Below are 26,138 nucleotides of genomic sequence, written 5' to 3'. Positions count from 1 at the left end.
CTGCTGTGTATAAAGTAAGCTACACGGATATATTGTACATCACATGGAATATAGCCAATATTTTATAATAACTATAAATGGAGTATCATCTATAAAATTTGTGAATCACTATGCTGTACACTTGAAACAATATTGTAAATCAACCATACTTCAATTTTTAAAAATACATATCTATCTCTATGTATTTAGATCACTTGAAACAATAGGAGGATATGACTTTGACATAAATACTGCTATTTCTGAGACTGCCTGATAAGCTAGCTATGGAAGCCACTTGGATTTTAATGACATAGAAACATCAGATCTCTGAGGGCAGCAGAGTTTGTTGATATTTGCTTCTATGTTTTTCCCCATTTGAATATCCTGAATTAGAAATCCTTCCAAAAAAGAAACTCGGTTCAAAAATTAAAGTGCTTTATAGATGAGAACATGCCATCTGACAAGTTTTAGAGCATTTTATTGAGTATCCGAGGCTGGGGATATGGTAAGTTACCTGAAAAATATTGTGGAATAAGGATATTCTGTGTTTTGCTTGAAGAGAGGCAAATCTAAAACGCTTGAGTATTCATCAGTATTTTCCCCTGAGTTCTAAGATTAACAGCAGTTTGCTTCTGTTTAAAATGAGAATACGGGTATATGTGTATAAAAACAGATGATTGAACTTGGTGTACCCCCCCCCAAAAATAATAAATTAATTAATTAAATAATAAAAAAATAAAATAAAATGAGAATAATTGTTGCATCAATAGCTCCCTTTAGAGGCAGCCACTCTAATTCTGAACCTTAAGTGAATACACTTAAGGGAGAGCCACAGAACATGTTTTATACTGTACACTGTGGAAAAGAGCAAAAGAAACAGGCAAAGATGAGAAAAAGAAGGATTCTGCTGATGGAACAAGAGAGATTTTCTGAGACAAAATGTGTTTTCATGTCGTCTTTCTAAAAAAAACTTAATATTATCACTCAAATTTCAACAGTTCCTGAAAACAGCCAGTGGCTACAACCAAGAGGAGTTTGCCCCTCACGGGCGGGAAATAAGAAAAAATACCGAGAGGAAAAAGTTGATTTAAATTAAAAATTTTGGATGAAATTTTTTCTGATTCAGAGATAGGCTCAAGTAGTGTTCATTGTTGATTTCTATGCAGGGGTTGGGAATAAGAGGAAGAAAATGTAGAAAAACACAATTTGGAGATTTGTGAGTAAATGTTAATAATTTTATTCCCCCAAATGATCATTTTCTTTAACGAGAAAGATGTGAGTAGTCAGCTTAATGAGTTAGTATTCAAATATAATTCAGCCTGTAAGAATTCTGTTAATTCAACTTTTGTAATTCTCTGTGGGTAAAACACAAGACTGTCGCCTTCTTACATATTGAAAGTTCTAATTATCCATATTCAGAAAGGGTTTTGACTACTAGATACCACAATTCCTTTAAAATTGAAATACATTACCCACAAAGCTTCACTGTTATAGTCATGAGTCATGTTAATTTGGAGTTTCCATAAATGCTATAAACCAAATGAGTTATCTCAGTACATGTATATGGCTATAGCCTACTTTTATTTGTTGAAATAGCTGTTTTAGTTCAAATAGCATCATTAGAAAACTTAGGATTGCTTTTTACAAGTTTTAAGGATTTTCTGTGATTTTCTTTTTTTTTTTTTGCAAAACTAGTAACATTTTTTTTCTGTTTTGGAGTGTGTGTATGTGTGTGTATATATATTCCATTAATGAGACTTGTTTTATTATTCTTGTTTTTCCTCTAGATAAAAGTTAAGCAGCTAGAAGAACAACTACATTCTTTTACTGAAACCAGTTCACAGAATGACCGTCTACGCAAGTTGAATAAGGCATTAGAGGGCAAATATGCTCAGGTATGATTAATAGCTACAAAACAAATTGGTTTTATGTTATTTTAATTAGCTTTTAAGAAATTGATGTCTTTCTCCCAACCTCATCATATGATCCCATAAAGATGAATATTCTGTCACTTGACTCAATTTATCAAACATTTTTTTAAACACCCTCTATGTACAAGGTTCCACTCAACCATAGAAGAATTCATAAAGATGCCTGAAGCAGGATTGGGACATTCAGCTTGCTTATGCTGTAACTGAAGGATTAGGAATGTACTCAGCAGACCTTATTATAGAATAGAGAAGGTTATGCCTTTCAGAAACAAAAGAGATTGTATTATGAATGTCCACAGGGAACATCATTATGATGAAAGCATCGAGAATCGCTTTCACAGAGTAAGTGGTTTTTTAATTTGAGCCTTAAGACTTTTGGCAGAGGAACAAGTATCTTTGGTTTTTTTAATTATAGGCAAATGCAGAACTCAGTGCCAACAATACCTGCAATAGCACACTTGAAAGAGGTATCAGTAGTGAAGGTCCTTACTTGTCAGCATGGTGACTACTGAGACTGAAAACTGTTCGTAGGTCACAGAATAATTTAACAGATGAATACAGAAAATTAGACAAAGAAGATACATAAAATATTTAGTAAAGGAAATCCAGGAATATGTTACTAAAAGAGATTCATTTCAATGATTTACACATTTACCACATTATTTGTTTTTGATTTTTAGCACATGTAAGCATGTGTCACTTCTGTATCTGTAACGTTTGTGTATGTATGCCCCTGGTAACCAAGGAGCTAGAATGTGTCTTCAAATGGAATGCTGCTAGGGTTCTAACCATCTCGCTACACTGGTAAAGGGGGCCTTATTAGATACGCTTTGTTTCGTCACTAGGAAGAAATACTTTACACTAGTATTTTCTTCATTCTGAAAGCAAAAGAACACATTTTAAAGTACCTTTTCCATCTTGGCTTCATTTAGAACGTTGTGTTGTTTCTCTTAGTAAAGGGGGCACTCATTGAAAAATAATTCTAGGTTTAGTTGATTTTGTTTTTTTTAATTGGTGATGCCTCCAAGAAAAAGGAAATCTCCAGAGAGGCTGTCATCTTTGAAATTCCTTGAAAGCTATAGGCCCCATGTAAACAATGTAAAGGAACGAACTTCATCAGTTGGTTTGCCCAGTGTTATGCCAAACCCTGCACGCCGTGTGACCTTTGCACCTACCCTGACTTCTGCGAGGTCTTCTCAGGAGATTGGAGACTCTAGGATCTCTCTAAAGACTCTTTTGAATGCCATTAAAACCATGGAGGGAAGACTGGAAGGTAAAATAGACATTCTTGCCTCAAGACCATTAATAAATGATGAATCACCAAATTTTCTTAACCGGGATTCGGTAAGTGAAGGCCACAAATTAAATCATAAGGAAATTTCAGATTTATACAACAACAAAGAAAAGTAGGCACATCTGGAAAGATAACATTTGGAGATGTAACAAGGAAATGAACTTCTTCACAAACAGGAAAAACTGATGATGTAGATCAAAACCATCATTCTGGCTATCGCATAACTTAATTGTTTTGGACACAGAAATGTCATATTTGGTGTAATAGTAACCATTGAGTTTTTTTAAATCTAATTTTAATTTCTTAAAAATTAATGCTAATAATTTTAACATTTACAGTAAAATGTTTGGGTAAAACCTGATTTTAAAGGAGAAATACATAAATAGAAGCCTTAAGAACTTGAACACTGGAAAATATTTTCCAAAGAAAACTTACTAGAGCATCCATCTTTGTTTGATATTTAAAAATAGAAAGTACTATAGCTTGTCTTCCAGAGTTGACTACCATTTAGATCCTTTTTGTAAGCACTTTTGCTAGTGGCCTTTTCATATTTATATATATTTTATAAACATTAGTAAAATTGTAAAAACTCTGTTCTTCCTAATGTACTTTTCTAGAACAAAATCCAATCGATTTTCAAAACCTTATAAGTTAGCATTTTTTGTACTATTCTTAAATCTTTACAGAAGAAGTTGAAGTATTTTTAATGTGACAGGTTAAAAGTTATAAGGAAGTATAATGTTGAGGAAGATGTGGGGAAAAGGTATTCTTCTTTGTTGCTGTTTGGAGTGCCCTTTTCCTGTGGAGAGCAATTTGGCTTTATTTATCACTTTGCCCCCACAGTTGTACTTCTAGGATTTTTTTCCTGCAGATATACTAGCTTGTACATAAGGCATGTTTACAAGGTTACTTTCTGAACTATTGTTTATTAATAGCAAAAGATGAGAAACAACCAAAATTCCAAAAATAAGAGACTAGCTAAATAAATCATGGTGTATCTGTGGTTTGGAATACTGTTTGAATATATATCTCTCTCTTAATTATATACATTATTGGGTTTAAAACAATCAAGGTTCAGAAAAGTATACAGAGTATTTTACTATTTGTGTGCAAAAGGGTTGGAAGGATAAAGAACATATACATATGTATTCACTTTCCCGTAGAGTGTCTCTAAAATGAATCCTAATATATTGGCAATGTTATTTTTGAGGAAGGAAACTGGGTGCCTGGAAGATTTTTCACTTTATCCTTTTGTACTTAAGAATAATGTGGGAATTCCTAGGTGGCGCAGTGGTTAAGAATCCGTCTGCCAACGCAGGTGACACGGGTTCAAGCCCTGCTCTGAGAAGATTCCACATGCCACGGAGCAACTAAGCCTGTGTACCACAACTATTTAACCTGTGCTCTAGAGCCCGTGAGCCACAACTATTGAAGACCACGTGCCTAGAGCCCGTGCTCCACGACAAGAGAAGCCACTACAATGAGGGGCCCGTGCACCACAATGAAGAGTAGCCCCTGCTTTCAGCAACTAGAGAAAGCCCGTGTGCAGCAATGAAGACCCAATGCAGCCAATAAATAAATAAATTTACAAAAAGATAAAATTAAATTAAAAAATAATAATGTGAATGTGCTACCTATACAGAATAATTTTATGAACATTTTACTTTCAACAAAAGTAAAAGTGGAGAAAGGATGGTCTTTTCAACAAATGGTGCTAAAGCAACTGGGTATCATATGCAAAACCAAAAAAGCAAACAAAATACCTTTGATCCATACCTCTTACCATATATAAAAATTAACTCAAAATGGATGAAAGCCCTAAAGGTAAAACCTAAAACTGTAAAACGTCCAAAAGAAAACACAGGAAGAAACCATTGTGATCCTGATTACACGAAGCTTTCGTAGATTCGATGTTGAAAGCGTGATCCATAAAGGAAGAAGTGAGGCATTGGCAGCTGATGCTCTTCACAGACACGGTTAAGAAAACGAAGACAGTGGGAAGAAATATTTGCAAATCACATAGCTGATAAAGGTCTTGTCTCCACAATTTATTAAAAACGCTCGAAACTCACTACGAAGGAAACAATCCAAAAACAAACAAAACAAAAGAAAAAAAGGGGCAAAGTATTTGAATAGACATTTCACCAAAAGAGATATATGGATGATGAATAAGCACTTGAAAAGATGTTAACCATCAGTAATTAGAGAAATACAAATTAAAACCACAAAGAGATACTACCACACTATTGAATGTCTAAAATCAAAAACCTGATTACACCAAGTGTTAGTGAAGATATGGAGAAACTCTCATACATTGCTGAAGCAAATGAAAAATCACTCAACCACTTTGGAAAATAGTTTGGTTAGTTTCTTTAAAAGTGAAACACATTACTACCATATGATCCAGCCATTCCACTCCTGTGCATTTACCAAAGATAAATGAAAGCACTTATCTACACAAAGATCTGTATACAACTGCACAGAGAAGCTCTATTTGCAACAGCTTAAAACTGGAGCAACTCAAGCGCTTAGCAGAATACTATTCAGCAAGAGAAAGGAAGAAGTATTGACATATGCAGGAGACTGAGTGAATCTCAAAATAACCATGCTGAGTGAAAGAAACCATTCAGAAATGAGTACATAAAATATGATTTCATGTATATAAAATTCTAGAAAATAAAAATGAATTTACTGTGACAGAAAACAGGTCAGTGGTGGCCTTCGGTAGATGTGTAGGAACAGGGAGAGAGAGAAGGGGGGAGATTATAAAAAAGGCATATGGGAACTTTTGGGATAATGGAAATGTTCATTATTGTGATTATGGTTTATACATATATCAGAACTGTACACTTTAAATACACACAGCTTCCTGTATATCAACTATATCTCAGTAAGGCTGTTTTTAAAAATGTGAACGTATTATACCAAAATTAATTATTTTAAAGTGTTTAAAATAACATTCTTGAAATGACAAAAACAATAGAGAACCAATTATTGGTTGCCAGGGGACATGGGATAAGTTTGGGGGAGTGTGTGAACCCAAGAGAAGTAGCACAAGTGAGCTCTTTGGAGCAAGGGAGCAGTTCTGTATCTTGACTGGTCGTGATCACAGGAATACGTGCACGGGGTCAGATTACAGAGAGCTGCATGCACGCGCACGTACACAAATAAATGCAGGTTAAAAAATGGTGACAATTGTAAGTCCTGTAGTCTAGTTAATCTGATTAAAGTCAATTTCCTAGTTTTAATGTTGAACTACCATATAAAATGTCATCATTATGTGACAGGGTGAAGAGTGCATGGGGACTCTGAACTAGTTTTGTAACATCCCATGAGTCTATATTTCTAGATAAAATATTTTTTTAAAAGATGAGTAAAGTAGCATGGTATGGTGATTATCTGAAATAGACTCTGTAGATATACTAAAAGTGTTTCAGGGATATAAAATTCTAATACTTCTAATTAGGATTAGGACACTAGAACACTTCTGTAACACTTTTCTTGCCACGATTTAGTACTTATTCATCTTTGCTTTTATTATATTAATTTACATTGTATTTTCAAATTCTGTAATAATGAATTTCTCCCTCATTTTTCATCTTACCATCATAGTCTTATCTCCCTTATCCCTCACTTTGTGTTTTCGTAGAAATTGACATATATTAGAGATTTTCCTATGTTTATTAACAGATTTTTTTTTTTTTGCTTTGTAGCTTTAAGGGGAAAAACAGCTACTAAAGCTAGTTTTTATTTACAATAGTGTATAAGCATATTTAATTAAACATTTTAAGTTTGGTTTCTAAATTGCTGTGTCTTATTCTAATTGCTGATTGATTATGCTTTGGGAAAGTCATTCATCATTTCTTTTTTTCCACTAAGGTGAAATCCATTCTTGAAAAGAATGAAGAGGAGCTCTCACGAGCAGTGAAGGGTCGTGATGCAGCCCTGAAAGAGAGTCAGAAGTTGAAAGGGGACCTCGAAGCTTTGGAGGACAGGGAGAACAAGAAGGCAAGACATCAGTCCTTTCTGAAGTCTATTATTGACATGGAGTGCTTCTGAAATCTTTCATGAGCCATATTCTTTCATTTCTTGTTACCGTTAGTAAAAAAGAATGAGGATTGATCAGAGGATTGTTTTTTTCTAAAGAAAAGATAACTTTAGAAGAGCTTTAAAATATTTCCCTTAAAAATACATGATTTAACTCCCAAAGGTTTTTTTTCTTTGTCTTAAAGTAATCAAAAGTCCTATTTTTTTTCTGTTGAAATACATCTGACCTTGGTGGTAATAACCACCTACTTATGTTTTATTAATGTGATGTAACACTTATGATTTTATGTTAAATTACCAAATGCTTTCTGCTTAACCGTGTGTGTGCTGAGTGGGAAGAGAGGTCACATCCCAAACTCCTTGAGAGCAGGTGCTAGATTTGCCCCTCTGAAGAGGGCTGTGAGTTGTATCATTCTTCGGCAGCTTCCACTTTCTCTGACGGTCTTTTTTCCTCAGATAATTCTGATGGACTTCAGATGTGTCATATTCTTCTGACCCCATGGTAATAGTTGAGCAGGGCTAGTGTGGGCCAGCCTGGGACCATCACTACACCCAAGAAGTTGTTGGTCCTTATGTCTCTAGTTAATGTATGTGCTGCAACATGACAGTAGTTAAGGAAGCACTGCAGAGTTCTTCAGTGGATCCATAGGATCTAGGGTCTAGTTTTCTTTTTCTCAATGTCGGAATAACTTAAGAAACAAAACAAATATAAAATATACTTTAATTATTCCTCTCAGCATTCTACCAGACTTGGTTTCCATACTCTTCTAGAAGTCATGGGACTCAGTAGCAGAAAAATAACCAGAAAGGATCAAATAAATATCTTTGTCTTATTTCGTTTTCTGTTAGGTGGGAAGCTTTCAGCAACAACTGGCAGAAGCTAAAGAAGACAACTGCAAAGTTACAATCATGTTGGAGAATGTGTTGGCTTCTCATAGTAAGATGCAAGGTGCTCTGGAAAAAGTGCAAATAGAGCTTGGGCAGAGGGACTCAGAGATTGCGGGCCTCAAGAAAGAAAGGTACCAGAGATTATTTTTCTTTGTACTGGTATTTTTCGGCTGCCTTGTAGTAAGGAACAGTGTGCAGTCAAGAAACAGTCACTTTATATTGTTTCCCTTGTGAAAAAAAGAGTAGTAAAATGGTATTTAAAGAACTAGCAAATTCAGGAAAATCTGGAATTATAAATAAAAATATCTAAAAATTATCATATTTTGTAGTGATGTAAAAAAGGATGTATTCTAGAAATTCATGTGATATATGCTGTTTTATCCTTGCTGTTTTCTACACCATTTAAACCTGCCTTTGGTCTACAGCATAGTACTTAAGATTACCATTTCAGTTTGAACTAATTATCCATTTATTAGTGCCTACTTCAGTTTGAATTAATTATCCATTTATTAGTATCCTATTTATTTTAGATGAATCTTTCTGAGAACTACTTTTAGCCATGTTTTATAAGTGAACTCCTTTGAATGTTTCAAAAAATACATAAAAGTTTTTTTATGTTAATGAACAAATGGTTTGAGTTTAATAGGGCCTCTGAGAAGTAATGTATCGGTGGTACATATTGCCTCTATGTTTTGAGAGATCAAGTGAGTTTTATACTCTTCATTGTGCTTTTTTTTTTTCTTTTTTACATGTTATGAATCTGTATTACCTATGAACTTAAAAAAGTCAAGGGGATGGTATTAAATAATAGTTTATTACTCACAATAAAATTGTAGGTTAAAAAGCAAAAATCTCAACAGCAAGCCAGTCCATCTAGAGGTGATATATATTTGTATTAGTGATATATATAGTATAAAATTACCAGCCCATAAGTTAGTCATTAACATGTATTGATAGTTTAATATATAAAGCCAAACTGAATCATAAATGGAACAAATTTTTAATCCCTAAAAGAATTAGTTTCTTAACCTGAAGCTGAGGCTACTAATTATCACCTCCCAACTCTCAGATACTCCGAGCATCTGCAGCCCACTACATATGCCATCTGGGCTTCCTGGAAGGGTGCCCTGTAACTCCCAGGTGGTTGTTTTCTATGGTCACACTCTCTGTGCTTTTCATTTTTAGGGCTCTGAATCAACAGCGGGTACAGAAGCTGGAAGCAGAAGCAGACCAGTGGCAGGCTAGGATGCTTGTCGTGGATGCCCAGCACAGCAGTGAGGTAGAAGCCAGGTTTTTATAGATGATGATGTTATTTTTAATTTTATTGGGATATTGCTGTTTGGGAAAAATGAAGTAAAGCAATCAGGTAAATTTCCTTTCCATTCAAGTCTGAGTTTTGAACAGTGACATATTTCCCAGTGGGAAGCGGGTCTGCAGTGTTACAGTGAGTCATTTATCCGCAAACCAGGACCATAATTATGCCTAATTCTCTTTGTCTTAGATGGTCTACATTCTTTTCATACATTAATGCATAAGTGATTGCAGAAGTTAAAGGGCTTAGAAAACAACGTAACTTTAGTCAGAAGTAACTAGAGTGATCCCACTAAATAAGGAGACACATACTCACATGTGTGTTCCTAGGTGTATACACACATGAATATGTATCTACACATATGCACATGTATAAAATATACAGCGATATTTCCTATAAAAAGCTTTTTCTAGAAGGATATACAAGGAACAGTTGCCAGTTCTTTTCTCTCTAGGCAGTGAGACCAGAGGGTCATAGGATCAGGAAGGGGAATTTAACTAGTTTAAAATTTTAGAAATTAGGTTAAGTAAGTTGGCTCTATTTTCCAAAACTCTCTAGTGACCAGTGGAGCATACCCTTCCCATCACCTTCTAAGAGTCTCCTAAGGACTGTCTGTAACAAGTTCTCACCTATGTTTACATTCCAGGCACCTGGAGTTTTTGGTTCTGGTTCCAAATAATTGTTTCAGAGTTTAAAGAGTGAATATATAGTGTTAATGGACTTCTTTTATCTGTTTTTAATTCCACTGTAACAATCTTCTTTCTTCTTTCAGATGGAGCCTCTACAAAAAGCTCTAGATGTAGCTAGAGAAGACAACAGGAAGCTGGCTATGAGCCTGGAGCAAGCTCTCCAGACAAATAATCATCTGCAAACAAAGGTTGATCATGTTCAAGAGAAATTGGAAAACAAAGAACTTGAGCGACAGAATTTGGAAACCTTCAAGTAAGGGCAGTATAGTCGCAGTGAAATTAGGGAAGAGCCTCTGGGAGAGTAAGTTTGGCTAATTCACATAAACCAGTTAAACCCTTTTCCCTGCTTTGAGCTAGTACTCCCAGTGCAGCCGTGTGACGGGAGCAGGCACAGTTGAGCAGCAGCAGCAGACACTGGCTGGCTGGGCTGCACTCCTCTTCAGCTCTTCCCTCATCTGGTGTTGGTTTTCTTCTGTACGTGGTTAAACCAAGTTGGAAGGGACACTTACATGTTTCTGCAAACCTTTTCTATCAGAATCTTATGTGTCCTTTAAAAGCATAATTTGGAAAAGGAATAACAGAAGGCTGGATGGGAATAACCCCTCCAGGCATGGGATAATGCCATCTAACCAGCTGCTAAACCATTAATTGTTTTCAATTTTGGCCTGAGATTAGTTAGGTCAAACCTATCAAGTTCAGGTCAAGCCACTAAAGTTTTTTCTTAAACTGTATCTAGGCAAATATGATTTGGATATTAATAACATCCTGTGAAAATTTATACCCCAGGGAAATGCACTGTGCATGTGGATCTTTATTCCTCTCAGGTAGGGAACATATTGATATAGCAGACAGATAAGCTAAAGCAGAGAAGATATTTTTCATATTTGTAACCCGTACAAATTTCATATGCTGGTGAAATGTTGCTGGCTCAAGACTACTCAGTATTGCTTAAAACAAGAGTATGTGTTTCACTGTTTTGGGTGGATCTCTTTATATTGAATGACTTTTTGTTTTTTAATGCTCTAGTTAAATGCTTATTTCGTCTTCTGTTAATGAGTTCCAGATCAGTAATTTCACCTGGTGACTGATCTGCTTCTCATTTGTAAATCACACCTCCTAAGATGTTTTCTAAAGGTGATTTATCATCTCTTTTTCAAAACAGAGCACGGATGAGTGAAGAATCCAAAATAGAAGCAGAACTGCATGCTGAACGCATAGATGCTCTAAGAAAGCAGTTTCAAATTGAGAGAGAAACTGCAAAGAAAGCAGCACAACGGGAAGTGACTGAGGTATGGAGGCAAGTGACAAGTCTCCCTCTAGGTGAATGCCTTTGATGTGGAGAACCAGCTGCGAGATTTCCTAGAATGGCTAAAGAATGGCTCTTCTAATCCCCCTTTCACCAGCAAGCCAGGTGCATCTCCATGCTGTTTGTAAATCAGTACCCAAGAATTTTCTGATATACAATTATCTGCCCAATGAAGGAATGTCTTAATGAGAGCCTTCCTATTGGAGAATAATAACTGAGTGAGAAAGAGGAAGGAGGAGGCTGCCATCTGCTAGACCGATAGCAAATCACCTGTTTTCTCATTCACTTAACTAGCATCCATCCTGCAGCTACCTTCTCCTGAGAGGCACATGTAAAAATAGTAGAAGATGTAGTCCCTGCTAAATGACCCCCTATTTGTCATCACCACTCTTTACATGAGACAAGTAGGGAGGACCTCAGAGGATGTTTCTTGGATAGCTAGAAGCTGTGTACAATTTTAAAGGAATTCAAAGTAAAGGAAAATTTGTTCTAGGCTGGTTGGGTAGTAGAAGGGAAGCTTGAGACTGGGGAGCTGACAGGGCTGGGATGCCCTATGTAGGAGAGTGAGCAAAACTTAGTTACAAAAACAAACAAGACTCGTGAGCAAAGGAAAAGGATTTACTTCTCTTGATCAGTACGGAGACTTTGGGGAATTTCTGAGAAAGAGGGGTTAGCTTAGATGAGACCAGCTGGTAGACGGCCTTGACTACCAGAATGTTGGATGGAAACTGTTAGGTAATAGTAGAGCACTATAGTCTTCTGAGAAGGATATAAGCACAGTTTTAAGTAGGTTAGTCTATTAGCAGTGGAGAGTAGATAAGAATGAAGAGAAACTGGAAACATGGAGGCTCAAGGGAACTAGAACAGTTACTTTTGGCTTCAGGTGATTAGGGCCAAGCACAGTGATTCTGTTGAAAATAGGGAACAATTAAATCAAAAACCCATTGTGATAGAAAAATCAAACAGACACTAAACGTATCATAAGCAAAGGGGAGAGAGTAATTAAAATAATTCCAAAACTTGGTTGGGCTGGCGGGTCTGTATTTTGCCAAATTTAATGCATTTAGCAATTACAGTTTACAGGGAGCAGTCACAAAGTCAGATTCAACGATTTATATGGTGCTTTGTAAACTGCAAAAGCTCTGTATAAATAATAAAAATATTATAAAAATTTCTGTGGGAAACATAAGTGGGTACTGAAATTAAAGGTATCTTTGTTGTTCAGAGTGAAGTTTAAATCCTTTTTAACAGGGATCAGTGAAGACTGAACCTGTGCAGGAGAGATCAAGGAACAGTAAGAGTGTGATGTCTTGAGCCGTTAGCGGCAGGGGTGGGCTCAGGGTGCACTGTTTAAGCTCTGCCTCTTATTAGCAATGTGTTAATTTACTATCTGTGCAGATACCTTCACTTCTGAGTCTCAGTTTCCTCAATCATAAAATGGAAATCATCACAACGACTCTCCAGGGTGGTTTTGAGGGTTAGTTTTTAGGGCTTACCCAGTTTTGACAAAGCTGTGATTGAGGCAATGGTGGAATATCTAACAGAAATTTAATTAAGTGATAATAAAAGACTAACACTGCAGTGTGAGGTTAGGATCTGAAGGAATGAGCCAGTATAAAGAGAAAAGGTAACAAATAATTTTGACTTTTTTCTTTGACGTGTTAAGTACTTACCAGCCACAGAGAATAGCAAACATCCTATCTTCTCCCTTCTCAGCTGCCTCCTCCTCTTCCTGAAAATCAAGCGGTAGTCATTTAAGGGCACATGAGGAGGAGGGGAACTCTGTAAAGTGATGTAAGCAATGTTAAAAGATAAATTGAGGAATAATAAAATTAAGAGTTTATTTGAACAAAAATCAATTTGAATCGGGCAGTATGCAATCGATTGCAATAGAAAGGTGCTCCAAGGAGTTGTATAAAATGAAAGACTATTATAGGCGGAAGGGAGCAGAAACAAGGAAGTTATACTAGCAAAAAAGTGGTTTGGTGGTTGCAAGGTCACTTTCCTTTAGGGGGGGGGGGGGGGGTCTATGAGGCAGACTCCTCGAGTAATGCTGGTCCGGTGATTCCCCACTGACTGGTTTCTAGGAGGGCCAGAACTCTCATTAAGTCTCAGTTTTCGCCATAAGGCTGAGCATAAGTGACTTCAGTGTGGGCCTGTTGTCTTGTTTTTAGTGGTAATCACCATCTTTTTTCCACTACACAAGTTTATTAAATTTTTTAAAAACAAAAAGCAATAATAAGTACAAACTACTAAAAAATAAGCTACAAGGACATATTGTACAGCGGAGGGAATATAGCCAGTATTTTATAACTGGAGTATAATCTACAAAAATTTTTAATCACTGTCCTACACCTAAAACTAATATAATATTGTAAATCAACTATACCTCAATAGAAAAAAAGATATTATAAAAATACATGCAAGGATAGTCAGTAAATGATAGTTGTATTTACATAAACTGCCATATAATTTATTTTCACTTCTCCATACATGAGGTTGCAAGTGACAGAAAAAAAAAAAGCTTTAAAGTCTAGTAATGGTCACTGATGAGTTAGTGTGTGCCAGGCTCTATATTCTTTCTCTGCCTTACCTTGTTTAACTGTTAAATGAATCCTTTGAGGTAGGCTATTCACATACTTTTCCAATGATGAACCTGAGGCGTAGGGAACTTAATTACCTGAAATTACTTGACTAGTGAGAGGTAAAGCTGAGATCTGAACTTCTGTTTGATTCCAAAGACACGCTCTTAAAAAGGAGATGATGAACATACATTTACATTGTTTATCTATTCTAAGAAAAATTGTGTTCTTTAGTATTAAAAATTATGAAAATAACAATGTTTCTCCACAAATCTACTTATTATTATTGCCTCACTTACCCTTTTTTACCAGGTCTTAGTTGTGGCAAGTGAGATCTTTTGTTGCAGCATGTGAACTTTTAATTGTGGCATGTGGAAACTAGTTCCCTGATCAAACCCAGGCCCCCTGCTTTGGGAGCGTGGAGTCTTAGCCACTGGACCAACCAGGGAAGTCCCATCACTTACTCTCCTTTTTAAAAGAAAGGTCCAAAGAGAATAAAATTTAGGGACACAGCTAAACATAAGTTTCTCTTACTGAATGGAAGGTTAAAATGTTCTAATTTTCCCTTTGTGTCCCACAGCTGAAGAAAGCCCTTGATGAAGCCAACTTCAGGTCAGTGGAAGTATCCCGGGCCAACCGAGAACTGCGGCAGAAACTTACAGAGCTAGAAAAGATACTGAACAGCAGCAAGGAGAAAATAAACAATCAAAAGGCCCAAATTAAGCTCCACTTGTCGGCTAAGGCGAATAATGCTCAGAATATGGAGAGGATGAAGGTTGTATGAGAAACCCTAAGTCTCCCTTCACCTCCTTAGCATCTGATGAGGACCCAGGCAGGCAGTTGTGTCTGGGGAAGATGGTTTCAGAGCACTAACACCACTATGTGTTCTCTGGGAATTACAGCACCTGGGAAGTGGGCAGATTGCCTGGGAGGAGAGTGAGGGAGACAGTTATTACAGCAGAGATACTGCTGCGTAAATGTTTGGTTTCTCATTAGCTGCCAGTGTCACATTCTGGCTCCCCAGCTGTCTCTTCCACAGTGACTGGGCAAGACTTTGCTCTTTCGGGGTCAGTGGGCTGGATGGGAAGGAGAGCCCAGCAGGAACTGGTAACTGTGAGTCTCATGTGGGATTCTTTCTGTCATCCTGTAGGCAAAAAGAGCAAGCCAGTTTTTCCACTGATCATCTTTCTATGTTATTTCCACATTTACTTTCAGCAAATAGAAACAGAATTGAGGCAAATGGAGCTAATTAAGGATCAGTATCAGAAAAAAAACTATGAACAGGTAGATGATTTCCACACACTCTGTTTACCATTCACATAAAATCCCAAACTTGGACAGGTTCACCAACCATCTCCCTCTTTATGCCCTGCCAGTCATTGAGTATCCAGAAATTTGTATCTGAAATGACTAACCTACAGAAGGAGATGCAGCTGTTGGCCAAGAGCCAATATGATATGTCAGCATGGAATAAACAGCAAGAGCTGCGACTCGAGGCAGAGCGCAAGAGGAGGCAGGCACTGGAGACTCGTTGCCAGGTAAGAGGCTTCCTAAGATTCATCTCAAAGATTACCAGCAAATGCCATGTGCAAAACCAGCATGAGGGCACCTGGCTTTTCTAGGCTTTTCAAATTCACGAGTTGCTCATTTTAGCTAAGTCCTTAGAATCATCCCTAGGAAGAAGCCTGTAGCTTCGAGTATGGTACCTCCTCTTCATTTTCAACTTAATAAAAATGATACTCATTTTTAAAGAACAGCTAAAGCTCACATATACGAAGTACTAGTTACTAAGTAAGACTTCTGAATTTCACAGTCTTTCAGAAACTTTATATCCCTTGGTTCTTCTCCATAGCTCAGATACATATGTTGCCGTTACAGGACTTTTATCTATTCCCAACCTAATGAAAAGCACATTTTATTACTGAAAAGGGACTTCAAGAGACCATCAAGCTCTTGCCTTCCAACAGAGATTGTCTGCTATGAAAAGTATTCCCCCAGTTCTGGAAAGAGACGTTCATCACCTTTTCTTAGGAGAATCTGTAAATCAAAATCAAAACCTGTAATCATATACACACATGTATACTGTAGGTGAAACTGAAAATAACAGTTCTTATCTTGTAGTCTGGTAACACCTGGAGTTAGAAAGTACCCCACCATACTGTTCATAATTTGGTTGCTCATTTATTATAATATTGAAACTATTTCTTCCATGTATGCTACATTGGGAGTTTGTAAAAAATCTTTGTATCACATTTCCAGGAATTGGAAGAAACTATCAGACACCTGAAGAAATGTAAAGAGGCAACAGAGAATAAACTGAAAGAAGCCAGTGTGGAATCAGAACAGGTGAGCCAGACCCACAGACATGAAGACTTAGACAACTTCCTCAGACATGACGACTCTGAAACACAAGTCAGTGTAAAATCCTTTATTAACACAGTTGTCAGGAGTGCAGAAGGCAAGAACCAATACCTTATTCAGCATAGCCTCTGTTATAAAGAACAAATAGTTTTAGATTAAGATTCTTTGTCTTGATGAGAGATCATAGAATGCTGAAATATTGATTGATATTGACTAATATTGACTTGGTAGTCCAAGTCCCTACCAGGAAATATAAGAAGGGAAAACCAGCATGTGTGAATTTTAATGCATTATTGTTTGACATGAGCTAATAAAAGTGGAAACTCTGTTCCATCAATAACTAGAAGTGTAAAGCAAACCCTATTAATTTGTGAATTTGATTTCTCTGTACTAATATCTTAAATTGGCCTTTTTGAAGGTGTTTAAAATCATACCTTTAAAAAATATTTTATTGAAGTATGTTGATTTATAATGTGTTATTTCTGCTGTATAACAAAGTGATTCAGTTATACATATATACATTCTTTTTCATATTCTTTTTCCATTATGGTTTATCACAGCATATTGAATATAGTTCCCTGAGCTATACAGTAGGACCTTGTTTATCCCTCCTGTACATAGTTTGCATCTGCTGATCCCAAACTCCCAATCCTTCCCTCCCCCCCCCACCCCCTTTCCCCCCTTGGCAACCACAGGTCTGTTCTCTATATCTGTGAGTCTGTTTCATAGATATATGTGGAATCTAAAATATGACACAAATGAACATAAGTGATATCATGTATTTGTCTTTCTCTTTCTGACATACTTCACTTAGTATGATCATCTCTAGGTCCACCCATGTTGCTGCAAATGGCATTATCTCATTCTTTTTTATGGCTGAGTAATATTCCATTGTATATATGTACCACATCTTCTTTATCCATTCATCTATTGATGGACATTTAGGTTGTTTCCATATCTTGGCTATTGTAAATAGTGCTGCAGTGAACACTGGGGTGCATGTATCTTTTCAAATTGGAGTTTTGTCCAGGTATATGGATTGCTAGATCATATGGTAGTTCTATTTTTAGTTTTTTGAGGAGCCTCCATGCTGTTTCCCGTGGTGGCTGTACCAGTTTACATTCCCACCAACAGTTTAAGAGGGTTCTTTTTTCTCCACACTCTCTCCAACATTTGTTATTTGTAGTTTTTAATGATGGCCATTCTGACCAGTGTGAGGTGGTACCTCATTGTAGTTTTGATTTGCATTTCTCTAATAATTAGTGATGTTGAGCATCTTTTCATGTGCCTATTGGCCATCTGTATGTCTTCTTTGGAGAAAAGTCTACTTAGATCCTCTGCCCATTTTTAAATTGGGTTGTTTGTTTTTTTGTTGTTGTTGAGTTGTATGAGCTGTTTGTAAAATCATACATTTATTAGCTGAAAAAGATCTTTGAAATTCTTAGTCTACCACAACCACCCCTCATTATCCAGATAAGAAAAGAGATTCTTAGGCTAAAGGCATCACAGTGACATTGTGCCAGTGTGTCCCTTTTGTAGCCATTAAATTATATGACAATATGACTGTCAGAATGATAATATTAAAAGGAATATGGACTCCTCTCTTGTGAGTTTGCCCACTGTGACACTCACTGTGCCCTTAAGAAAGTTACATTTACTTTCCTCAACTCATCAGTTACCATATCCATAGTAGTCAGGAAGTTATTAACACTGTTACCTCCTAGAGTAATGGAAATAAAAACAAAAATAAACAAATGGGACCTAATGAAACTTAAAAGCTTTTGCGCAGCAAAGGAAACCATAAGCAATACAAAAAGACAACCCTCAGAACAGTAGAAAATATTTGCCAATGAAGCAACTAAGGATTAATCTCCAAAATATATAAGCAGCTCATGCAGCTCAATATCAAAAAGAAAAGCCCAATCCAAAAATGGGCAGAAGACCTAAATAGACATTTCTCCAAAGACATACCGATGGCCAACAAACACATGAAAAGATGCCCAACATCACTAATCATTAGAGAAATGCAAGTCAAAACCATCACGGGGTATCACCTCACACCGATCAGAATGGCCATCATGAAAAAAACTAGAAACAATAAATTCTGGAGAGGGTGGAGAAAAGGGAACCCTCCTGCACTGTTGGTGGGAATATAAATTGATACAGGCACTATGGAGAACAAGTATGGAGGTTCCTTAAAAAACTAAATATGGAACTACCATATGACCCAGCAATCCCACTACTGGGCATATACCCTGAGAAAACCATAATCCAAAACGATACATGCATCCCAGTGTTCACTGCAGCACTATTTATAATAGCCAAGATATGGAAGCAACCTAAATGTCCCATCGACAGATAAATGGATAAAGAAGATGTGGCACATATATACAATGGGATATTACTCAGCCAAAAAAAGGAATGAAAATCGAGTTTGTAGTGAGGTGGATGGAGCTAGAATCTGTCATACAGAGTGAAGTAAGCCAGGAAGAGAAAAACAAATACCATATGCTAACGCATATATATGGAATCTAAAAAAAAACCATAGTGATGAATCTAGTGGCGGGGTGAGAATAAAGACCCAGACGTAGAGAATGGACTTGAGGACACAGGGAAATCAACTTGATGCTTGGTGATGACCTGGGGGTGGGATAGGGAGGCTCAAGAGGGAGGGGATGGGGGATATATGTATACATATAGCTGATTCACTTTGTTGTACAGCAGAAACTAATACAACATTGTAGAGCAATTATACTCCAATAAAAATCTGAAAAAAAAAATTTACTTTCTTTAACTCATCAGTTACCACATCCATAATAGTTGGGAAGTTATTACCACTGTTACTCTGATAGATGGCTTGGAGTAAGTTTCAATAAATGTTAGCTCTCTTCTCATTTGCCATACAAGAAGAGACATGATGTACAGTGAATGCCATTTCAAGCATCTTTCCCTCCACTTCTGATAAAAAATGCTGGAGAAAAGTGGGGTTTGGTTTGGGGGGGATGGGAGTGTGTCTGGCATCAGGATGCACAAAGAGACCTGGAAGATACTTTAGCTTTGTAGCTTTCTAAAAGTTAAATAACAAGCAGAGCTCTATTTTCTTATCTCACTGTTTGGTACTCACACACTGTGACCTGGTTAATATGGGACAAGTACATAGTAACACAAATTTATTGAGGACCTATTACATGGCAGGCACCATGCTAGGTGATGGAGATATAGGGTGAATCAGCCAGGTGAAGCACATGCTCTCATCAAACTTGCCTTCTCCCAAGCAAAAGAGAAATACACTACTCTAAGACCTTAGAGTCAAAACACGAAAATGCTGTCCATGAAACATAAATAATCAAAGGGGAAAACCAGTCATTTTACTTTTTATTCTAGAGGATAGGTTCTAAATCAATTTTGAAGCAACCTTTATATATAATAAAAACCTGTTGGCTCTACCTTCAAAATATCAAAATATCCCAAATATCTTAAAAAAGCGCCAGGCACATGTAGGCACTCAAATATTTGTCAAGTAAATGAATACTGATTCCAGATCATCTTCAAAGGCAGACTGTTAGATTGTTTTCTAGTCTAACAAAGATCCTTTGCAAGTTTGTGCTTAGGAGCTAAAGTATAAAATATTTTGATAAAGGAAATAACAAGAATACAATTTACACTAAGCTGATCCAGTGTTTTATTAATTCTATTACTTTCATAAAGCACAGCAGAAAAATCTAGCCTTTACAGTTTAGGGACTTTGGAGAAGTGTTTAGTCTTAGAGGACAGAATGCAAATTCAAAATATGGTTTGAACTACCACATTAATTTTCAATGCCATCTTGTACTTTCATTCCTATTTTAACTTTCTCCTGAGTCCTCTCTCACCTCAGTTCACATCCAGGAAATATTAACAAATACATCAAAAGCAGCAGGTTTGCATTCATTCTTTAACTCCGTATTCAGAAATTATTCTCTCATCTATAGGAGGATGTATATTACGCAAATAGGCTGCAAAGACCATGTAGTCAGAATTTGAGTCTTTTAATATCTAGGTAAAATCTCCAGCTGGCAAATATAGGAAGAAAACTTCCATTTGAACTAATATGAAACCCATTTGCTAACTGTGGGGGGAAATAAAGCTTTTAAATTTTACAGTGTAAAAAGAAAGAGTCAAACTAATACACAAAATACTTAAGTGTTTCTTTGTTGTAATTTTTAATGACATTTGTATGTTCAGATAACAGCTAACCTGGAAGAAGCTCACCGCTGGTTTAAGTGCAGATTCGATGGCCTACAACTTGAGCTGACAAAAAACCGGTTGCAGAGGCTTCCCCTGGAAAACAGGTGGCGGGAAGAGGTAGAATGTTTGGCTGTCTTAAGCAATTCTGGATTTGTTCCTTCTCAGATTTCTAGTTACACAAGTTTGCTCTTCATGCAGCTACTCTCTCCACTAATCTGTAGATTTCTGCAGATTAGCTTTGAACAGTTTGGGGTGTGTTTTCTTTCCAACAGGACCAAGATAAAAGGCACAACAGCACGTCCAACCAGTCTGCTCTACATCGATGGGAGAATAAACAGAATCTTAGACTTGTGCCCAAAAAGTGTCATTCTGAACTAGAGAGAAAGTGATGTCCTTGACGGAGGAGCTTCTTCACTTAGAACAGCTACACCACCCTGATTCTCTGAGCCCAGCAACTAGGGCTGGCCTATTTCCACAGTCAGCAGAACATGAAGTCTTTGATGTGGGCTGAAGATTTTGGACCCGAGTTTATCCTTTTATGAACTATTTGCTATCAGTACACAACCACCCCATCTTTTTTGTCCCTTTCCCCATTTTCCACTCAATAAATTTATATTAATGTGTTGTGTGATAGATGCTGTTGCATGATACTTGGCTATTGTTCTAAGTAAATTTTATCAAAAAGCATTTAATGAGGTGCTTGATGATATGGCAACTAAATGGGATGATACTTTATTTCAGTGAAATGTCCTAGTCTAACATCTAGTAGATAATTCCTGGAAATAGAATCGCCTAGAAAACGGTGAAAACTCTCTCACCATCTAGTAAACATATACCCTTCTATGCTGGGTAATTCCTAGCACACCTTTTATAAGACCACATCTCTATTTGTATATAAGATATCTCAGATTGTATCTGCAGCTTACAAAGAAGTTTACTGAGCTCTCCCTCACTGCAGGCAGCAATAAACTCAGCTGTATCTCTGCATTTCAGACTGAGTAGAGGGTTAGGCAATCCAGATTCAAAGTATATAAACAGCTGGCATAATCCCGGGCCTAACTGATGCTCAAGTAATGATAGCTGCTGATAATATTATCAGGACCTAAATCAAGTGAGCAATTATAAAATTGAAGAGAATATCAAGCCTAAAACTCTCAGAGGTTAATGAGCCCACCACTCCATATCTGATATAAAAAAAAAACACAGCTGAATTTATTGCTTACTGTGGTAGCGGAGAGCTAAATTTGTCAGACAGAATTCTCCCTGATCAGAGAAGGGAGGGTTTTGAGGAAGCATGGAGTTCACGCATTGGAAGACTTTCAGAGGCTTAAGTAGGTTGACATCTGTAGAAATGTGGTACTCAGGTGAGACTATCATTGATTAATTGACATTCAGAGGCAAGTTACTGGAGTGCATCCATTTCTGTGTCTGACTTTCAACAGTGAGGGACTCAGTGATTGGCAGGCTGGTAAAAGCCGCCTTAAGTTGTCTAACTCCTATGGTATTTATCTCTTTGGACTCTTTATAAGGAGGTATAGTCAATTTGATGGTATTGGGGAGTCAGAATGTTGAAACAACCTAAGAGCCCCACAGAACAATTAACCTTGGTCCTGGGATGGCACTGAAAACCTTGGTTCTCAATTCTGCATAGGAAAAAAGACCCCAGTTACTGCACAGAGTGATGATCAGCCTTAATGGGTTGAAAATATATTGTCCCCGAGTGTTGTCATGACAGTCACATGCCAAGAATATTAATATCCTCATCCAGAACAAGAGAGGAGAATTACAGGGTTAGATTGGTGATCATTTCTAGTGAAGCTTATAGTGAAAACATCTTTAGTGTGATCATTTGTTAAAGCATTTCTGACATTTTAAAAGTGTTTCTATAGTACTTTTAGAGTGTCTACCACATATACTAGTTCTATTGTGACGCTCTACTTTCATTTGAAGTAACAAAAAAACAGACAGAATATGAAACAATGGTTTTTAAGCATCATGCAACAGAGCACTGTGATCCCTGAGAGAAAGGGATCAAGTGAGATAAGCCCTACTGTTGCCTCAACTTACAGCCTTGAGGGAGCTCAGGCTACGATGCAAGGAGTGGAAATCAGGGTGGGTTCCCTGGGTTAAGGAATGAGAATTCAAAGTCCAGGAAGAGACTGGCCACTAGGGTTCCAGGACAGAGTATGGAAGAGGAGAGAGCTGCACAGAGGGAGGGCTGCCCATTTCCAAGTAACAAACCTTAAGAATATTTAGAAGAATACAAAAATATATGGTACATCCTTTAAGGCAGAATCGCGATTTCTGGCATTGAAAATTATCAGGCGTGCAAAGAAGCAGGAAAATAGGACCCTTGATGAGAAAATCAAAACATGTTTGTGAGAAAATCACAAACATTAGAACTGATAGACAAGGACTTTGAACAGTTATTGTAACTATTCTATATACTCAAAAAATATTACACCAGTAGATGGTAATATGAGAAAAAGAAAGTGACAATAGTTTATAATTAGTTAACTAGTAGGAAAATGATGAGTGATTTCCTTTAGCAATAGAGATTTACCACATGTGGTAACATCAGATTTAAACGTGAGCCTAACAAAAGACCTGAAGATGCTTTGACTAATTTCTTGAAGACTGTGATTGTTCTGAAGCAAGGAGACTAAGCCATGGCTACTGTTGATTTAAGGGAAAGGCAATGCCATGCTTTTAACACCCCTAGAGTATGACCTAACCTTTTCATGTTAGTACAAAAAGGGATTTATGAAAATATAAGAAGAGTCAATCTGAACTCTAATTGACTTGGCTCCAGTTAGCATGTCTGTGAAGTCTTTTACCCTTGGAGATTCTGTGACCATAGCTATTTCTTTGGCAATTTTTTGGTCAGCTTTATTGAGGTATAACTGACAAATTATAAGATATTGAAAGTATACATTGTAATAATTTGATATACACTGTGAAAGATTCTTCTCATCTAGCTAATTAACACATCGATCACGTCACATCTTTTTAAAAAAAATTTGGTGACAGCATTTAATTTCTATTCTCTTGGTAAATTTTAGTTATACAAGACAGTATTTTCAACCCCAATCATCACATTATACATTACTCATAACTGGAAGTTTGTACCCTTTTCCCAGCTGCTCCCTGTTTCCTCTACCTCCCAACCCCTGGAAATCACTTTTCTAATCCCTGTTTCTATGAGTCTGACTTTTTTTTGAATTCCACATGTAAGTATCTGTGGTAATTTCTCGAGTCATTTCTTTAGACTGGTGTAGGAATTCCAATGTCACATCGGCTATAATCTGATCACATGACAGGGCTGCGGTATGTTTTCCCTGAAAGTTGGTCCTGCCTATTCAATCCATAGGTGTCACAAACAAGAAAGGAATATTTCTGCAACAGAGATCCCAAAGTATCAGATATGGGTTGAGACTTAGAATTGTTGTAAAATCTCATTTTTAGAGTGGTTCTAGGAGACAAAATCAAGTCTGTTTCTTCACGAGCTTCTATGATTACTACATATTTTCAAATTCCTCATCTTTTATCATGTCAGTCTGTTACATTAAGACAAAATTCTTCTCTTACTCTCACACTGTAAGTCTTTTTGCTTTTAAGACAAATTCAAAACTTTGGTGTGAAGGATCTGGTGTTCCAGAGTAGCAGGGTGAAGGGCAGGTAACACTAGTATCAACAAGACTGCTATACTGTTCCACTTAGGAGTTTAGAGGAAGGACAAACTGTTGTGGACTCATGTCTCCCTCAGAGAGGCCATAATTAGACAGATTTTGGATTGTCCTTCAGCTTCTTAGCCAGTATTGGACAATTATTATTTCAGTGCCCCCTTCACTTGTACTATTCTCCTGGTTTCTTTACCTATGGGCTTCCAATTCTTAACAGAAGACCTTTTGGTCTAGTTTTTATCTCAGGGGTCAATTTTATCTAGAGAGCCATAGCTAGTTTACTTTCTAAGCCTCTCTAAAAACATCCGGCCATATAGATATTTTCTAAAAATAGTTTTACATTTCAATTTTTTTCCTTAATAAATTCCCTAGTTTATATTTGAGCCTATTAACAAAAAAGGAGGACAAGTCCTCCTTTACTTCAGCTGTGGGGTCTACCCCAGAATACTTTTGAAAAAAGAGGAGATTTTCTAAGAAATTTAACTATTTGATAATATTTGGCATCTCTCTTCTCAAGAGTGTTTATTCTGGCTCTTATCTCTGGTGAGCTCTCACCTCATTGAGTGAGATGGCACTATGTTGGCAGTGCACTATATTATAATACGTTCCCCACCTTGGATTTCCTTGCGCAACAGGGACTTTGTAAACCATTTGCCAATGTAATCCCTTTTCTAAATGGTCAGAAAAAATGTACAATACATAGAAGACTAAAACTGACTGTGGAATATTTCCTGATTCCAACCTCAGCAGAAAGAGTGCTTTTCTCTTCTTATACAGTTCCAATAAGAGATCCAGGATTGAGTCTCATTGGAAGGATTGGTCCTAACCAATCACTGTGACTTGAAAGATGAATTATATACTGACTGGTTAGATCTCTGTGTGGGATGTGTCCATCTCTGAAACTGAGGATGGTTCCCCAAAGGAAATCTAAGTGATATTCTCAGGAGAAAGGGGAAACGAAGGTGGACCAGATCAAAACCACAGATGTCAAAAGTCTGTAAGTAGAGAAGATACACCAAGGTCGCTGGTGAACTTCATTAACAGTGCAGCCAGAGAGCTTCGAGTAGGGGAGAGGGTCCTCATAGTGACACTCTTTCTCCTCCAGAGCACTGATATAAGACAGCCACAAGCTGTCAAGTTCTTCCTGAAGCTTTTAAAACTGATTCGTTAGTAACCTATGTATAGAGGCTTTCTGGTAACTAAAGACATGGCAGCTGCAGCTACTGAGCTGTCTGCCTCCTACTCTTCCCTTCACAAGCAATAGAAAACAAGAAAGGAAAATAAATTTTACACAAAACCACACTCTCTATATAACTCGAAGGCAGGTAATGTCAAATCTTCAAAATAATTAAGTAAAATGAGGGGGAAAATAAATGATCAGATCCCCATGCATGCTCTGTCACACTTCTGCCCCACCTCCCTCACTAAAAGGCTCTATAGCAGACAAAGGCAGACCAAAATAACTGCAGTGAAGACAGAAAAAGGAAGCTAGGGAAGGAGTCTAAGGTTGATTTGGAACTGCCACCACAAAGACTAAACACACCCTAAATCTGGAAATACTAACATATGTCCAGGTAGATCAGAGCATGAACTACAGGAAAGGACCTTCAAAGTGCATACACGATTTAAAAGGTACAGGCGTGATCTAAGAGGGCACTCATCAAAATGCACAGACTCTGGAGCGCCAAAAAAAGGCAAAGGGAGACGCCCTCTTTCAAAATTGTTAAGGGGAATGAGAAAAAGGGAAAATTTTAGGGCCAGTAAGAAAAAGGAGAAGCATAAAATACCATGTATGTGAATGAGAGAAAAGCTAAGTCCATACAGAGCTACTGCAGAATG

General features: G+C 37.1%; 1 protein-coding gene across 1 annotated transcript in view; it reads left to right on the top strand.

Annotated features, from left to right (window-relative positions):
• CCDC150 (coiled-coil domain containing 150) overlaps positions 1-21,211 on the top strand; it is a 67,871-nt gene extending 46,660 nt beyond the window's left edge. Inside the window, 14 exon segments of the mRNA XM_057743802.1 lie at positions 1,767-1,874; positions 2,326-2,354; positions 2,356-2,377; positions 7,084-7,212; positions 8,101-8,270; positions 9,325-9,418; positions 10,224-10,393; positions 11,303-11,429; positions 14,609-14,803; positions 15,244-15,312; positions 15,405-15,566; positions 16,288-16,374; positions 20,614-20,733; positions 20,889-21,211. Of these exon segments, the coding sequence (XP_057599785.1) occupies positions 1,767-1,874; positions 2,326-2,354; positions 2,356-2,377; positions 7,084-7,212; positions 8,101-8,270; positions 9,325-9,418; positions 10,224-10,393; positions 11,303-11,429; positions 14,609-14,803; positions 15,244-15,312; positions 15,405-15,566; positions 16,288-16,374; positions 20,614-20,733; positions 20,889-21,005 (1,599 nt within the window). The 3' untranslated portion in view covers positions 21,006-21,211.
• Positions 21,212-26,138: the final 4,927 nt, after the last annotated feature.

The sequence above is a fragment of the Hippopotamus amphibius genome, chromosome 8, assembly GCF_030028045.1.
Source record: "Hippopotamus amphibius kiboko isolate mHipAmp2 chromosome 8, mHipAmp2.hap2, whole genome shotgun sequence".
Taxonomy (NCBI): domain Eukaryota; kingdom Metazoa; phylum Chordata; class Mammalia; order Artiodactyla; family Hippopotamidae; genus Hippopotamus; species Hippopotamus amphibius.
The sequence above is the reverse complement of the archived record's forward strand: the minus strand, read 5'-3'. Positions and strand labels throughout refer to the sequence as shown.